The sequence below is a fragment of the Gadus morhua genome, chromosome 22, assembly GCF_902167405.1.
Source record: "Gadus morhua chromosome 22, gadMor3.0, whole genome shotgun sequence".
Lineage (NCBI taxonomy): Eukaryota > Metazoa > Chordata > Actinopteri > Gadiformes > Gadidae > Gadus > Gadus morhua.
Window position 1 is genome coordinate 18,375,031 of NC_044069.1, and position 18,211 is coordinate 18,393,241.

General features: G+C 46.9%; 2 protein-coding genes across 2 annotated transcripts; one reads left to right on the forward strand and one right to left on the reverse strand.

Moving 5' to 3' along the window:
- The first annotated feature begins 1,563 nt into the window (after window positions 1-1,563).
- Window positions 1,564-8,585, forward strand: ilf2 (interleukin enhancer binding factor 2). The gene is made up of 15 exons (XM_030347468.1): window positions 1,564-1,704; window positions 2,121-2,180; window positions 2,260-2,302; window positions 2,439-2,543; window positions 2,644-2,721; window positions 3,104-3,206; window positions 3,307-3,372; window positions 3,749-3,865; window positions 5,609-5,687; window positions 6,087-6,174; window positions 6,531-6,592; window positions 7,018-7,132; window positions 7,314-7,404; window positions 7,891-8,065; window positions 8,408-8,585. The coding sequence occupies exons 1-14, from the start codon at window positions 1,700-1,702 to the stop codon at window positions 8,043-8,045; spliced, it is 1,167 nt and encodes a 388-aa protein (XP_030203328.1). The 5' UTR covers window positions 1,564-1,699; the 3' UTR covers window positions 8,046-8,065; window positions 8,408-8,585.
- A 382-nt stretch (window positions 8,586-8,967) lies between these two features.
- LOC115535906 (protein TMEPAI) lies at window positions 8,968-17,381 on the reverse strand. The gene is made up of 3 exons (XM_030347469.1): window positions 16,837-17,381; window positions 13,394-13,557; window positions 8,968-11,932 (listed from the first exon to the last, which is right to left on the reverse strand). Exons 1-3 carry the CDS (start codon window positions 16,934-16,936, stop codon window positions 11,345-11,347), a joined length of 852 nt encoding a protein of 283 aa, XP_030203329.1. The 5' UTR covers window positions 16,937-17,381; the 3' UTR covers window positions 8,968-11,344.
- Between the last annotated feature and the right edge of the window lie 830 nt (window positions 17,382-18,211).

Below are 18,211 nucleotides of genomic sequence, written 5' to 3' on the forward strand. Positions count from 1 at the left end.
GTAAACAAGCTTTGAATCAAGCTTGTGGATAATAAGGACAAAGTAAGGACGTAGTAAGGACTTCACCCACAGACAACGGTAACAAACGTACGCAAAACTAGTGCCCCCAGACACGCATAGTAGACCTATCTTCACTAGTTTAGTCTACTACCTGTGTCCTCCTAACTTCCGACCCATACTTATTGCTATGAGAGAACATTGTGTTTGTCATATGATGACACCTCTTGGAAAAGGGTCTATTGGAGGGCCCCTCTTAGTCCTGATGTAAAAGGACCTGAAATATATTTATAAAGGTTAGGGTGGTTTGGTTCTCCTTTAATAAGTATGTTGATCAATTGACAGATTAATAGATGTATTGGTTGGGGGTTGAGTCGTGGTCTCTGCTGCTTGTGCCTGGTATCGTGGTTTCGGGAAGAGGTACGACTCCAGGGGTGGTAACAGTTCGCCACGTGGTTAATTCAGAGATACAAGGTAAAGAGACAGCACTCTGGAGGAGGTTCATGAAGCATCTGTGGGTCAAAGGAAACTATAGTATAGATTGGTTCGGATGGCATTGGGAACACGTCACGTCTACATGGTCTGGTTTATCTTACAGGAGATTGTCTAGCGATCAGTATAATTTAGTTTAACCTCATATGGAGTTGTTTGGACCACTCTATGAGCAGAGAGTCCTGGTGATTGATTGGCTGAGGACTTGATTGACAGACTCCAAAGTCAGGAGTCTGTGTTTCTGGAGACCATTGTTGTCATGGGACAACGTCAGACCTTTGTCCAACCATTCACCTTGGAGAGGCTTCAGACGTACTGCTGCCGTTTGTCGAGGACAGCAGAGGCAGGTGTGGAGGACGTGGGAAGAAGGGGAGACAGCAGAGAGGAGAGGGTAGATTGTTGTGCAACACATGGGGGATGGGTGGAAAGGGATGACACCGAGGAAGTTCTAACCAATCATTTGCAGAGGCAGTGGAGCTAGGCAGGAGGTTTGGCGAGCAGGGCAGGTGACAGAAAGCCAAGTGGATGAGAGCATATGACTCGTGAAAAGGACTATTATGGCTGCTAGAGCAAAGACTAAATGAAGTATCTGTGTAATGGCATTGTCACAGGAAGCCGGAAAACTGCAGCCTCGTAACACAAACAATTAATCAAACAAGTTCGGAAATAAGGTTATTTTTTATGTAAGAGCTGGAAATTATTTCTTCTTTGAAGTTCCTTTGTGTGTGGCTTAACTTGAGAACTTTACTCAATGTCAGAAGATCATTTATTTTATGAGTTGTTTGGCTTGAACAGTGTGGGCAGTGGATTATCTGAGAGACATCCTTAAATACAATAAATCCACATTTATCCACCTTTTCGATAAATATGCAACTAAAGGAGAGCAGATACAGATTAAATTTCATGGGATTTCATGAAAACAAAAGCCAACAGCTTCATGGGGAAATCATATATAATGTAATGACAACGTCAACGACCGGGTAGGAGCCAACGCGTTGCAGCAAAGGAGCCATGATGACGAGAATCCGTTCTCCTGTCCGGGTGGGGCGCTAAAGTTACCCACTGTCACAAACAAAGCCGGAGAGGAGGTCCACGGCCAGGAAGACGAATCAGACCATCAGAGGTTTATTCCGGGTTACCTCTCTGCAGGACTGCCTTAAAGACCATTCTTTTGTAGTTATTATTAAAAACCATCAAAACGTCGTACGCAATGAGGCAAGTCGAGAATATGTCTATGTTGTAAATTGTAAATCCTGTGATCGTGTTATGAACCGTACTGATCCGTACTATGGGAGAGACTAGTCAGAGACCAGGAGAAGAGCTGGTTAGCTTGTGCAGCTAGCAGGGGTTTGAACCTCAGTTAAACCAGCACCACATCACCGTGTTTAAAACGACTACACACTCAAATTAATTGTCTGAACGATTAAATATAATTCCCCTACATTACAGTTGGGTTGTGTACATGTCGTGGTCTAGCCAAGCAGGGGACACGTTCAGAATGAATGAATGAATGGGTTCATTATTCTTATGGAAGAGTATTGGACATTGTGTTGGTTATATATGATGGATCTATCTTGTAAAGTCTATATACTGGTAGCTGGTCTCATGTGTTTGTTGTGTTGCTTCCACAGAGGCGATCGTGGAAGGGGCCGGGGGGGCAGGTTTGGATCCCGTGGAGGACTTGTGCAAGGGTACAATTTGTAACTTATTCTACGTTTGACTTCGACATAGTTGCTGAATGGAGGGTCTTACTTTTTTATTCTGTTTCAGGTATCGCCCTTTTGTTCCACACATACCGTTTGATTTCTATGTGGTAGGTACAAGAGAAGATGATCATTAGCAACAGGGTCTGCATTGATAGGCTTCCATTTGTTTTAAAGACAATAAAATACTATTGCAGTCTAATGCAAACTCTAATCCAATAATACCTTTCGTTTTGGTTTGTCCAGTGTGAAATGGCGTTTCCCCGGGTGAAGCCGGCGGGCGACGAGACGGTGTTCAGTGAATGCCTGCTGAAACGGAACCAGGACCTCAGCCCCACCCCTGCTGAGCAGGTAGTCCCCCCACATCCAGCCCCCGCGGACCGTTGGTCATGTGGAGTCACATGGACGCCTCTAATCATTGTTTCCCCTCTTCCCTCGTCTTCCTTCCCAGTCTTCCATATTGTCTTTGGTAACAAAGATCAACAATGTCATTGATAACCTCATCGTGGCCCCCGGAAACTTTGAAGTGGTGAGTTAAATGTCGTTGATCCTACGGTCAGATCAGACGGATGGGTTTGGTGGACCTTGATGTTCTTGTAGGAAATGCATGCAAGACTTATGAATTCAAAGTTGCTTCCTGCATTGTGGGAGATATGGTGGTTCAGGATTGTTCTATATTGGTAGGAAGCACAAGAATCCAGTAGTTCCTTGGTAAAGGTGAGATCAGGCCACTGCTATGTGATTACTTTATCCATCATCATCATAAGCTTGAATGGGCTTGAGTGCTGAGTTCAGTATGATTCAGGTTAGAAATGGTTCAGACCCACTTTAGCAATTTAACAATAGGTCAGGGTCGATATATGGCCGGAAAGGCCAACAAAAAATACCACATTTCTTATATTAATTCCTAGCAAATTGAAGAGGTGCGCCAAGTAGGATCTTACAAGAAGGGTACCATGACGACCGGACACAATGTGGCCGACCTGGTGGTCATTCTGAAGATCCTCCCTACATGTGAGTCCAGCCACCGGATGATGGCTCTATTTGCTTCAGTGTGTATAATCATGGTCCTTTCCATTTCTGAGTAAGCTCAGACCACATGTTTCTCTTGCAGTGGAGGCCGTCGCAGCCCTTGGCAACAAGGTAGTGGAGACCCTTCACACTCAAGACCCCGCTGAAGGTGAGTGCACTGTGTTCGGGAAGTTGTGATCCCAACAAGTAAAGTTATGTAATTAATCAAGGGTACTATTAGTCACACGCACATTTCACGCACTGTTGAAAGATTGTCGGCATCGCGCTGAATGAAGACCTAATGCCACATGATGTGAAATGTGATGTCTTAATTTGGTTCTCCTGAGATGGGTCCGTGGGGAGACAAAATGAGTGTGATTTCGATAAACATCTTAACCGAACCAGTCTGCTGTAGATGGTGTCCCCAACACCCTACTATGAAGCCTGTTCATGGGGTTATTGGGTCTATGGTTCAACGTTGTGTTGTACATGTGAGCTCCACCTCAACCCCCCCCCCCTGCTGGTCCTCCCCACTGCTCCTCCAGTGCTCTCCATGCTCACCAACGAGACGGGCTTTGAGATCAGCTCGGCAGACGCCACGGTGAAGATCCTGATCACCACCGTGCCCCCGAATCTGAGGAAGCTGGACCCTGAGCTGCACTGTAAGACACACACACATGCACACGGAAACGCACATTCAGAGAGAGAGCCCTTGGGCAAGTTTTTAACCCATTGAAATGATTTAATGTTGCTTTAGTAATTATTCGAGAAACATGCGTTTGCAAATGGACACAAGCCATTTAAAAGAACTATTTTCTCAATGCAAATTTGCAACTTTCTCAGCTAGCCTCCAATGTGATGATTTTGATGCAAGATCTGGATCGTGATCTTGTATCCAGCGCGTTGCTCTGCAGAGGTTGGGCCTCGGCCTCCTCTTTGTACGTCAGACTTTGGCGAGAGTTATTCTTGTACCGTCCCCTGTGGGTGAATTACCCGCACTGGGGGACATGCTCCATCATGTTCCTGAGTGGCACAATAAAGCGACACCGCAGGGATTCTCTCGTCGCATAGAACCGCTATAGCTGTCTTCAGTGCTTAAGGCACTCTTACATCTTCCGCATTGGGAGACTCCTCTCAATCCAGTGTATCGTTGATGCTTGAATTGCAACCTAATTCTGTACTCCTCATCAGAGCGGCTGCTTGCTGGGCAGTGCATCTGTCCAGCAGGTCATAAGGTCTGCTGCTCTCTCAGGTGGTCCCCTCGGCGGGGGGAGTTTCAGCGTGCCCTGTTTTGAGACCAAAACCACAGCGGCACTTTAGTGGAGAAACGTTGTGACTCGCCGCACTCAGCCCAGCAGTCGCCTCACACGGCGGGCTTGTGAGCCCTTTTGGGGGGCTAGATTTACTCTGTGGACTCAACACTTGATAATATGTGGTCGAAGCCCGCTCTCACGCATAGCTCGTCAATATTGCTCACGGTTTGCAAAGCTTGCAAAATGTCTTGTGAACAACCTATTCAGAGTTTTCTGAAATTCTTCCGTACATGATTTTAAATGAGATGCATCAACTCCGTCTCTACCCTGCTGCTTGCCATTGAGTCATGTTGTGTTGATGTCTCCCTCTAGTGCACAAAAGGTGATCAATAGTCATGCTAGTTTTGCAATGCATTTTAAGCTCACATTGCATATCGTTACGTTTTGAAAATCTTGGTCCCACCATGAGTGATTTCCTTGTAATGTTCTGAGTTGGTGAAGCATGTTGGCGGCAGGGTTAGTAAGACTTGCTTTCTCCGTTCCCCCTTCACTAGTTTACTTCTGCAAAGTGTCATTCATCTGGGATATGAGCTAACATTGCTGCCCTATTGAACTTCGTGCCCCATAGCTGAGATAATTGATGGTGGTCTTGGTCACTGGCAGTGTATGTAATAATGTAGAATAAATTCTGGCTAAAGTAAAGGAGCACTGTTTATAACAATTTCATAGCTGCGACCCGAAAACGCGAGTCATTTAGATTTCTCTGCTGTACCGTATTTCACTTCCTCCTGAAGTGTGCACGTTCCACAAGTTTTGGAGTAACGCCAATCTGAAAGTGAGGCAGGTTAATTGTAGTTTCCAAATGTGTACATTGGTGGAAACTAGAACGCACTTTAAATTAAAATGAGTGCAGGGTAGCAATACACGTTGAGATATGGGCAGAACCTATTGAAGAAGGGTGCTTATCTACCTATTCTGTGATCAGGAAGTATTTAAACCATAACATTTAGAAATTAAACCTTTAATCCTTGTGTTAGTAGAATAATTGAATAATGGACACACAATATACAAATGGTACCAGAGGATCAACCAATGATCCTCAACCCCTGGCTTGTACGTTCTTGTCTGATGCCGTGGTTGTGTCTCCTGCAGTGGACATCAAGGTGCTGCAAAGCGCCCTGGCCGCCATCCGTCACGCCCGCTGGTTCGAGGAGAACGCCTCCCAGTCCACGTGAGTGAAGCTCTCCCAACAGCTGGCTTGTTATTTCTGACCCAAACCGGTTGGTGTCTGTAATGTATTTTTAATTTGTACAATGTTGCAACCCTTGCATTTAGAGTGACTTTGCTCATTAACCCCCTTAAGGACCTCAGGCTGGTCTTAGTAGGGTCAGGGGTCACTGTAGAGTCAAGTGTGTTGGAAGGTTTAGGGGTCTTGGTAGTGTCCGGGGTTGGAATGAGGTCAGCGGTCTTGGTGGGGTCAAGTGTATTTGTAGGGTCAGCGGTCTTGATAAGTGATTGATTTCTGGTATAGCAAGGTAATCGTTGAATGTGTTTAATTAATGTCAGCCATCCGACCCTGGTGGGTGTTTGGATGTCGTTCTAAGTTGCACCCTGTGCCCCTCCCCTTCAGGGTGAAGGTACTGATCCGTCTGCTCAAGGACCTCCGGCAGCGGTTCCCTGGCTTTGAGCCCCTCACCCCCTGGATCCTGGACCTCCTGGTCAGTCCTGGGTCTCCACATGGCACCTCTTTAGCCCACTGCTTAAGTTATCCTTCTCTCCTATGTTTATCTTCTTAATCCAAATGGGTAAAAGAAAGCCATAGAGGCTTCAGTCGGACACAACGCGGGGCTGTGATACCAGTGCCTTCGCCCTTGGGCAACCACCCTGTTTATGGTTGGCTATATGTGGGCAATACTGCAGGTCGATGACGGGTCATTAGTAAGAGATCTTTGTTGTCAGCCAGCTGTCAGGATACTCTAAAAATACAACGCATTTAAAAAAAAAAAAAAAAGTGTATGTATAGATGCTGTCATACACAACTGCTTGACTGACCAATGTTCTCTTTTCCTTCCAGGGGCATTCTGCTGTGATGAACAACCCCTCCAGACAGCCGCTGTCCCTTAATGTTGCTTACAGGTTTGTTCATCCCTGCAGTCGTCTTTCCATCCCTTTTTCACACAGATGCACCAGTCAGTCACCCTATTCCCACAGCAGACATCTTGAATTAGATTCAGATTTAAGGGATGGGATCACTTGTGAAATCGAAACTTTCAATATTGGTAATGGATTGACATAAAATGGAAATATTCGATTTTTATAAAAACATAAATGATTCTTTTGGGATTTGATTTCTCCTTTTGTTTCGGTATGTTAGCAATGCAGTGTCTGTTCTTACCATCTTGCTTTTACGATCCCTTATTTTACAAACCCCCTGCCTGTGGAGTTCTTTAATTCAAGATGGCTGCCCAGTGAAAAGGACCCTGTTGTGTTGTGTTCAGCCCCCCCTGAGCCTCCTCCGACCCCATAGTCAGACCCATAATACTGAGCTGTGGTCTCCTCAGGCGCTGCCTGCAGATGCTGGCCGCGGGGCTCTTCCTGCCCGGGTCGGTGGGCATCACGGACCCCTGCGAGAGCGGCAACTTCCGGGTGCACACGGTCATGACCCTGGAGCAGCAGGTAAGTTCACCACCACCGGGGTGGTCCCCCCGTAGTGGACCGCGTCGGAGGGCAGCAGACCGCACACGGCGGCTTTTTGACGAAGGCATGGCGGCACTTTGTAGAAGCAAGCAGCGGGCTCGTGCTTGTGGCCACTGCCGGGTGGTTGGTATGTCTGTAAAGTCTGCTTGTGGTTCTCCAGGACATGGTGTGCTTCACGGCCCAGACGTTGGTGAGGGTGCTGTCCCACGGCGGCTACAGGAAGATCCTGGGCCTGGAAGGAGACGCAAGCTGTAAGTGCCGCTCCATTCATTTTCATTTGAAATCGTTGACCACTGCAGTGCTATCCAACCGGAACTAGTTCACGATATTTTCAAGGCAATCAAATACCACATTTGTGACGGGTAATCACAGGAAATGAGAACGCAATATTAAAAAAGAGTGCCGCACAAACAACATTTCCGAAGACGCAAATGATTATTTCAAGCACATTCTTCGCATGCTACATTCGCTGCTCGCGAGAGCATTATAAACAGAATGTTTGCATGAATGTTGCCCTGATTAAAAGTTGGTGGGCATCGGATAAAAGGTAAATGGAACCCCAAAATCATCTTGAAATCCTGTATAATTCTGATAGTAAGATCAGCGTCCTCCACTTCATACCAGTACATTTTCTATGGGTTTGATTTGAGTGACTCGGATAAAGCTTAAATCAATGTGTACATCCTCTACATTCGATGGCAAGCTTGCAGTTTACTAAAGCATAAACCTTGTTCCAGATTTGGCAATGGAGATGTCCACGTGGGACGGCGTGATCGTCACGCCCTCGGAGAAGGCCTACGAGAAGCCCCCCGAGAGGAAGGAGGAGGAAGAGGAAGAGGGGCTGGAGGAGGAGGGCGGCGGGGAGGACGAGAGCATGGAGACGCAGGAATAAGAGGACCTCCCCCTGTTCAGGTAACACCCTTCAACCCCCCCCCCCCCAAACCTCTAAGCCTGTATAAGATCTGGACTTTGCAAAATAGGACAAGTAATTGAAGGGTGAAGGGCCACAAATTGAATGACAAATCTATGTCAAAATATCGGTGAATTCATGCATTATCTTCCAGTCTACCTCCACAGACCTTGACAGGTTTGTGGAGGAATCGGTGGACTGGATGGTACGATTTACAATCAATTCGTTTTTTACTGAAAGAAAAAAAGTGTTTTCCAGTTTTTCCTTAGTTGCGTTTCCCAGTTGTGTTTGACGTGTCCACCGTCCAGTGATGCTCCGAGTAACATCTCTGTTCTGTCCTACAGGGTGTCTCATGGGATGTTTGGACTGACCGCTGTTCCTTCCTCCGTCCGTCTGTCATGTCGTTGTTTTCCATTCAAATGTCGTCTGACATTTGTAAATATCAGTTGGTTTTGATTTGTATTGTGAAGTGTCTTTTTCTTACTCGGTAGTTAGTATAATAAAACCTTTTTATTGACCTTATCCCCTTGTGTATTTTTTATTCTAACAGGATTTCTGTATGTAGTTAATATAAACCAGTTCACGTATCCAGAATAACACTCCAAACCGTGGGTCCTTCAAAGGTTCCTTCTGATCGGGGTGACACTACGTATATCCGTGGACCCGTGACTCGTATGACGGAAGAGGAAACCCAGAACGATACTGGTTGAAGGTGAAGCCTACTGCTCTCAGCGATATGCTGTCACAACTCAATTCAGCAGGACAGTAAAACTCTTAATTCAATTTTGATGGGAAATAAACTTGTGTTGCATGGTTAGGGATAGGACGATGACAACTGGGTGGTTTTTGATTGGATATTGGGCATGAGCGAGATCTACCAATAGAGAAAAGGTTCAGCATCAGGTTAATGTGTAAGCATCTTTATTTTTCTTTCTAAAAAGACAAAGCAACATTTTGTAGGCATAAGTAAAAACACTGCTGAGCTCACAATTAGTTTTTATATATAATCTTTTATGTTATGTTACAGTATTAACAATGCTTCTCATATGGGCTTTTTCTACCCATTGGGTAGGATCTGTGCATAATATATTAATATATTAAAGTTATATACAGCATTGTACAAATAAACAGACCACTGGAAAAAACAAGCACCATTGGAAGTGAGGCACGCTAAGGATCGGACTGTTTGGAGTGCAAGTGGTCTCCTGTGGCTGCTTCGATGTCGCATCAGTTCACGTAGGCTTATAAACATGCAAACCCAGGGGAGGTTAACAACGGGACGTGTAGAAAGAATGACGAGTCTTCAGGTCGGAGAACTCAAAAGTGTCACTGATGTTACAGCAATTGACAGCAAACAGCAGTAGCAGCGAAAGGTAGCAGCAGCAGTACTGAAGAGCGGAGGGCAGGTCGCGCGCCCAGCGGGAGGTGCGAGCAGCAGTACGGTGGTTCGGTCTCTCCAACGGCAGGGACAGCCCACAGTGAGAGAGGAATAACGTCAAAAGTACCAAGGAACGCAAACTGGGGGAGAAGTCACTATTTAAAATGGATGAGGGTTGGTCGTCGACACTCGGGCTTTAAATTTCTTCTACCGTTCATAAAAGCCTATTTAACCGGTGTTCATCGCTATGTTCATGTATGCCAAGGGAAGCCCAATCTCAAGGTGATTTTGTTGTGTAATGTTAGTTGCCTGTTAATGATTGTTAATGGCAGAGTAAAAATACAAAGAAAACCTTAAAAAAAAAACGTCCTCCAATGTGAAACATCAAATAAATAAGAATAAATAAAGGGTGAATTGAAAATGCGCAATGGCAAGTATGGCTTCACAACAATGACCCGGTCCTAGATGCATGTATAATTATCATATGCCTTTGCTCTCTATATTAACATTGAATCATGCCTTAAGTGCAGTTTACTGTAAGTCATTCAATTTACCCCCCTGGACACGAGTATGCACCGGTTTAAGAGTCCCCTTTTGAAATGAGGTATTTTCAAACTAAAGGGAGGGATGAGAAATACAAAGTAAGTGCTCCCTATTTAAACCAATCTCCATGAATTGCCTGCTCTGAAGCCACTGGAGCCGTGACCTGGCAGACACATAAAGTGCTACTGTAGGGGAACAGGGCCAAAGGACAGGTGGACAGGAAGTGAAGGACAGGTGGACAGGAAGTGAAGGTCAAAGGACAGGTGGACAGGAAGTGAAGGCCAAAGGACAGGTGGACAGGAAGTGAAGGTCTCAGGAAACAGAAGAAAAAAGTGGGCATTCATAATTGTTGACCTTGTGTTCCTTTAGCAGGGTTTGAGATCTGCCCCGTCCAGCCTTAAGCCTTTGTATATTGGGTGGTATAACCGCAGGCTAGATGGAGCTGTCTTTGACACTCTCGTAAGCCCCATATAACATCCCTCCATTGCATCATGGAATATCCCCGATATCCTGGCCACTCTGCCCAGACCCTGCTGAAGTTGTGGCTCTATTGGCGTTGACCCTTCCAGATCCCAGAGAAAGACGGGGACCGATTACCCTGTAGATGAAGCTTCTTCTGACCACAGAGCTGGCTTCTGTCTACACCACCCTGCAGATGAGGCTTCTTCGAACCATAGAGCTGGCTTCTGTCTCCACTACCCTGCAGATTAAGCTTCTTCTGACCACAGAGCTGGCTTCTGTCTCCACTACCCTGCAGATGAGGCTTCTTCTTACCATAGAGCTGGCTTCTGTCTTCTCCTGACCATAGAACTGATTCTGTCTTCACCCCTCTGGCCCGGAGTCATGCCCATATCGCTGCAGGGGCTGCCCTGACAAGCAGCCCATTTCAGGAGGACTTTTTGGCCTTTTGTCAGTACGATTCGGACCCGGGTTCTCCTCCGACTGAGGTGAACTCCCCCCACGCCTGGGTTTGGGCTTTGTCGGTACTGAAAATAATATTTTAATGTCCTGCATTGACTATTAAAAAAACAAGGAGACCAACTCAAATACAAAGAGGAAAAAACATCAAAGAATTATTCTCTGCATTTAAACAGTGAGTTAGTGCAAGTTCAAATTGGCTTCTTTTCCAAACCTATTATGGTGTAAAATTCTGGCATAAATGTGGGTCTTTTCAGCTCAATATATATGAAAAATCATGAACCATTACTTTTTTGTTTGTATGTGTGGACGAGAGTGGATTCGCAGTGGATTGTCTGCAACATACATTGAGTATACAAAAAAATGTACTGCAGCTCAATAAAAAACATATGACGAGTTAACCCTTCGTGGGGGGGTTCTGCAGATGTGGCCCCGCGAAGCCTCACGGGACTTTCCTCACTTCCGCCTCTCCTCCCCCTTGCCGCTTCCGCTTGCTTTCACCACCAGAGGGCGCTGCTGTGCTTTCACTCTCCCTTCTGCCAGCCTGACGCTCAAGCCACAAGCTACCCGAGTCCGACCCGCAGTCGAGCAGTGAGGCGGTGTTATTGCTGTACTGGCTGTAAAACGCTGCGCTGCCCCTGTAGTGTCCCATCACCTCGCTGTAGGTGGGTGGTGGGCTCTCCGTCCCAGTGTTCGCACCGCCGACTCCGGAGGTGAAACTCGGCCCGCGGCCGACATAAATGTCGATGAAGTTCCTGTCATAGACAGTCCGGTTGGGCGGCGCGCGCACCGAGGCCCGGCTCAGCTCCAGCTGCTGCTCGGGGTCCCGCAGCTTCAGGGTGCAGGGGCCCTTGTAGGGGGGCAGCTCCTCGCCGTCAGACAGGGAGATGGACGGCGGCAGGTTGATGATGTCCTGCTGCAGGTAGGGGTAGGTGGGCTGGAAGCGGCAGAGGTGCTGGTTCTGCTGCTGTGTGTAGGCGGGCGGGTTGCAGACCAGCCGCTCCTGGGTGCCCTGGGGCCCGTACATCACCTGCGTGGGGAAGGGGCGTAAGGGGAGCGGGGGTGAGCGTCGACTGCACGCCTGTGGGTCAATGGGGAACGCGGCATGGATTGGCTGGACTAAACCGGTTCATTATCAGGGACCTAAAACAATAAAAGTCTCAATGGATATGTTCAGCTTGTCCCGCTACGGGTGTCCTACACATACTAGGGCCCAATCCCATTTCTACCCCTTACCCCTTCACCTTACCCCTCCCCCTTATTTTGAAGGGGAAGGGGAAGGGGAAGGGGTAGAAATGGGATTGGGCCTAGATGTTTGTTTCCATATGTGAACCATGATCATGATCAGGGCTATGGGTGTCATATGATCACATAGCATTACACAATATTCTGCACTGAGACAGCGAGGGTAACTGCACGAGCACTGTGTTAAGCTATGGACGTCCTCACTACAACGCCGACACACCTGATGCTGGCTGATATTGGACCCTGTGTAGGGGTTCATGGGTGGGGAACTCTCCATAGAGGCAGCGGAGCTGAGCAGTAACCCACCTCTCCTAATCCACTGACGGCAGCAGATTTAGAGATACTTACATATTGAGGATCTATTTTAGTGTGGTTCTTTTATTTTATGACTTTTTTTTATTTTATGACTGTTTCTATTCTCTAGTAAGGTCGGTGTTTCAGGACCCCCTCTGAACAAGCTAACAGAAGGCCTAGCTGCATTTCTAAATAAACCCTTCACCACAGGGGTTCTGTGCTGAGTCACCACACAGCCATCCTGGAAGGAATGAAGAGAGACGGGAGCTAGCAGGGCTGGGATCGATCCTAGTCTGGCTGAAAAGGCGTACTGCTCACCATTCGGACAAATCAAAGTCATTTCTATCCATCTACCTTCGGGGCATCAGTGCCTCAATGGGCTAGTGACCAACCGACTGATGTAGCTTCTCCAGACACACACAAACTAAACACTGATTGGGTTTAGTGCCTGTACAGGATCAACTGAAGTGCTTTTGTAACCCAAGTTTCTCCATTAGGTGGACTTCTCCCAGGTGACCAGAGAGAGAAGCTCTCAGGTAACATTATGGTAACCAGCCTTTAGATGGAGGAAGTGAGCAGGATGTTTTTAAGGAACAGAGAGACCATGTGCAAATAGATTTGTTTGGAGGGTTATGTTGCTGACATTTTTCCTCCTTAAAACCCTTTATACAGATTTCCTTAGATTTGTGTTGAGTTTTTTCTTCCACCTCTGAGATCTATTGGCTGGACTCATGGAAAGACTAAAACAAACTGGATAACATATTGATTTGGACGTACTGAAGTGAAACCCTGGTTTCTAGTTTGAGTTTGACACTGGCCCGTTTCTCATTGGTTTTCGGTGAGCAGTGATGTGATTTTCACCGTACACTATTTGAAGACAATACCCTTTACATATATAATATTAGCGTTAAATGAATACCCAGTAGGAGTGTGGAGTGTGTGTTGGACCCACCAGCTGCGTAGCCTGTTGGCGGTGGCCTTGGTGCCGGGCTCGGCTGTGTCGGCTCAGGAAGGCCAGGGCAGAGAGCCGGTAGTGGTTGAGAAGGCAGATGATCACCACCACCATTACCATCATAACCACCAGGATAATTATTATCTGAACAAACTCCAGTTCAGCTGCAGACAGGAGGAGGGGTTTGAAGACAGGAAAAGATAAAGATTAGTTTTGGTTGGTATACAGGTCAAGGCATGAACGGCAATTAAAGTGACTAATCACTCACACAAAAAAATGTGAAGGAGTTGCGGTTAAAACAAAGCGCAATGCGCTGGGCTACACTGGGACAGACTCAGTGGGGAAGTGTAACGTTAAAGGAGTCCAGACCACATAATGGTGCAGAATTCATTCAATAACAGCATAATCCCCCAAGCTGTGCCCCAACCTCAGAGAACCAGGGATTGAGCGCCTCCTGTATACATGGACCCCCCCCAGGAATTGCCCCAGGTGAGAGAGTGTGGGCACCCCTCATCCTCCCTCTCCCCAAGCAAGGCCTTCTCAAGGCCAGTCTATCATCACTACTCCCTAAGGCTAGAGGATTCTCCGCCGAGACCTTGAAGCGACTCTGATACACTGATGTTGCTATTTTTTGATACTATTCAATGTTGGGATGCATTCTTGGATTATTTGGTGGACTAGAACTGGATTAGTGAGTCAGACTCCAGGTAAAGCTGGAGGCTGATTCACCTCCGGGCTGAAGCAGTCTTGGTGCCCCAGCATGGGCTAGAGAACATTGGACCGTCAAGACATGGGCTAGACTTTAAAGAGTGTACTCTTTGGGCTCCATTCCTAGTTGTTTGTGGATCCAAATTCATTTGGATGCTTGGGTCAGAGTCACATTCTGACTTAGAGATCAGCGTCAAGAATAAATGAATGCCAGTAGAACACCGAGTCAACCACTTTGGTCTGTTCATCCGGTGGCGCCAGGGAACGTGTGAAGACAATGACCAATCAGGTATGTCATTTTCTTTTCTAATTCATTCTGGCTTATCTCTACAGTTGCTATGCGTTGTCCTTTTCTCCTAGCATTTTTTCTACATTAACCAGCCCTCCAGATTTCTATCCATCGGTTCGGTTTGCTCTTTACAGAGTGGGGAAGATGAGCCAGCTCCTGGTGGAACTCCTGCTCCAGAATGCACCACTGCATCTCGTGTTCACCCAACCTCAGTACGCATATCTCCAGATTGAAGTCCTCCACGTTGTCGTTCAGGGTTTTCCATCTACAACCACCTCCATCACATGACTTCTCCGTCCCTACCCTGAGGACCACTGAGGCAGCGGCGTCTGAGGCTGCCACTCTGTGGGTCTACACAGCCCCCCACGTCCTGAGTGGGGGGCTTGCCTCCAGGTGGGGCTACCTGGCTCTGTTCTATCTGCACATCCCTCCCTTCCTTTAGAAGCCTCTGTACACCCTCTTCTGAGAACATCTCATAGACAAGCTTGTGTTCTTGGTTGTATTTAGATGTGTTCCTATAGCTACTCTGCACTTCTCCAGTAGTTATAGTCTATAATCAACTTTTCTCAACACAGACACTTTGGATACAAGTTAATAATGCATCTCTATGTGCTGAACAGAGGGCTTTTGAATTCTAATCCCGGTTGACGTGGATTGTATCGTCCGGGACGATTGTATCGTCCCGGAGGTAACCATCCCACTGCTATAATGTACCAGGGATCATTCTAACAGGGAGGATCTTTTAATGATTATTTATGATAATGAGTCCCATGTACTACAAAATAAGCATTTGTGTTCATAACAAAATCATCATTCAGAACTCCAGCCTAACTGCTGCTGTTAGCCAATAAGCAATAAGGTGACCTGCAGGATACTGTCTGCACTGTGTGAGTTCAACATACGCTTTGGTTGAGACCACAAAATACATCAAGACACTACCAAAACGACTTTCATACAATATTACTACCGGTATATTAAAATTGTGTAACACACCCTGAACATGTTTTATTTCTCGAATATTTACTATCGTTGTCATTTTGAGAAACCGTCCTATTGAACCTCAGCTGATCACAAATCAAACCCACTAATGACCATGGTCCTCATCTTCAGGAACCCCTCATGGGTCACTTCCCCATCCAGACCTTTAAAGGCCGTCATGCTGGGGGTACCCCTGATGAGCAGGCTAATGGGGGAGCTGGAAGCTGAGTGAAGTGCAGATGCCAATCAGATAGTCAGGACATGGGGGAGGGGCTTAATATTGGGACCCAAAGGCCACAACCAGCCCCTCCACCGTTTAATACATATTGATATATTGAGATGTATTGAAATATGTATTCTTTAAAACGTACAGATTTATAAATAAACATGTGCATTGTTAAAATGGGAACTGCAATTGTGAAACACATTGATGGTGAAAGTAGCAAAATGCAAATAATGACATTAATATATGCAGCCTGAGAGAAGACAAAACAACTCAGTGGCGAGCAGACGTGCTGAACAACAGCGGGAGATCGAGGCCTTGACCTTCGACATCTGACCCGAGAAAAGGGGCGGGCGGAGCCAGCAGCCGTGTTATGAGTCGTCTGGTGCATCAGTAATGCACTTCCTGGCTGGTCTGCAGACAGCCAGCCAGAAGGGAATACAGCTGCTTCCTACGGCCAAATTATAACACGTATTTTGTAACACACGTGTAACATGCAAGATAAACAAAACGATGATGTACGATGCATGTTTATATATGTTGGTAATATTTCTTAGAGCCAAACATCCAGATTGCACAAATGAATGTTTCAATTATATGTGCGGCATTATTGAACCCAAAGGTTTCAGCACAATTAAATGGAGTTTAATCAGTGTTTCAGTTTGTTTTTGTCGTTCCGAGATAGATATGAAGGTAGTCCCTAGTCTTTTTCCAGTTCTGTCGTCTGGAGGAGACATCAGTAGACTGAACTGAAGCCAAACATGGGGGAGTTCTTACGCACCACATATCATGCACATAATTCTCACTCACTTATCTCCAATGTAATGTTAACGGGGGGAATGCACATTCGCCCAATGCAACGCTATTAGGCTGTAGGCCTATAAACAATATCGCACATAATAATAAAGGTAAATAAAGACTAAGAATTCAGGAAAATAAATCCAGGTTAGCTGGTAGACTGCTGACATGACGGCGTCCTCTCGTTGGATCGGGTATGGATCTCCGTTTGGCTGAATACTTATATTACATCATTGCAAATACGTATTAAACCAAATCGATTCAGGCAAATGGGAAGATAGGCAAATAGCCTACTTCACTGCGCCATCTCTGTAGCCTCCTCATAAAAGGCGAATGAAGGGACTTCTCCGCATGAACCGGGTCCTCGAGAGTCCAGACACACTCACCAGCGAACACTAAACCCAATGTGTGCAGAAACAGAAATAAGAAGGATAGAAACTGACTTACATATATCCATGCCCTGTGGCTGGGTTCCGGTGCAGTTGCAGGAGCAAATAACATTGGATTGGGTGTTCGTGGAGCCACTCGCAGGCGATCTGTCCTGCATGGAGCGGCTTGGGAGTAACGGGACGCCGGGAGCTCAGCCGCCAGGAGGACCGGCAGGGGGTCCGGCAGCTCGCTGTCAGCGTCGGCCTCTAGCCTCCACTAAACCTCCTCTCACGCCATTTTAGCCTCGTCCCAGTCCCAATGACCGCTCCGTCGTCAGGCCCCGGGCCACATCCTGCGGTATCGCACCACGGTTTCTCCTCTGCGCTCCGCACGGGTTCATTCACAATGATCTCCCGGAGCAGGACGTGCTGATAGATTAGTGTGTGTGCGTGTGTGTGCGTGTATATACGTGTGTGTGTGTGTGTGTGTGGGTGTGTGTGTGTGCGTGTGCGTGTGTGTGCGTGTGTGTGTGTGTGTATGTGTGAGTGTGTGTGTGTGTGTTGCCCTGCCACCCTGCCACCCTTCCCCCAGCGCTTCCTCCTGTCTCGCCTAAAACGGGGAGCGGCTGCAGCCACGCAGTGAGGAGGGGGGGGGGGGGGGGGGGGGGGGGGGGGGCGGAAGGCTAGACTGGCGCGCAGACGGTGCGTCGCGGCGTCGGATTACAGCGGCGGCCATGAGCCATTAAGGAGGCACGCAGACCTCTGTGCGCGGCCCCCCGAACACCAACTACACGGACTGCAATGGAGTCTATGAAAAGGTTCAGTAAGTGCAATACGATGCAAGGTTTATATTTTATATGTTTGGTCCTTGTAACAATGATGTAAATGCTTCTTTAAATATTTTACCTTTAAATAAACTATATCCTAAAGCTGTCTATTTTTCTTGGAGCATTAAATTAATTTGTTTGCAATCTCATTACCTAAATGACGGAATCATTCGTCCTAAAAAGTGCCTGAGAGGAAATACCGTCTCCCTGATCTGGGAGCCGACCTGTTCATAATGAGCTGGGTCGTATGCACTCATGTTACTCATGTTAGTGGGTTCTCTTCTCAGGACAGGACGTCTATAGGTGCCGATTCATGCTGCTGCGGGTGGGGGCTCAAACAGTCGATGCACCCCTCACGATAAACCGTCTACGAAACCGCAGCCACAGGACCTGCTGCTTTGGGCATCAGGGCTTGGAAGATTAGTCAAACGCACGCATTTCAGCACCATAGGAAATGAACAGCGACACACGCACAAGTACACGCACACACACAATATCAAAAGGGAATGGAGGTCAAAGGTTTAACTTAAGATACACACAACTACGCGTAAAGAAAGTACCTAATAATCTATGCACCAAGACGATTTCATGAAAGGCTCACATGCACCTAAATCATATTGACAAAGT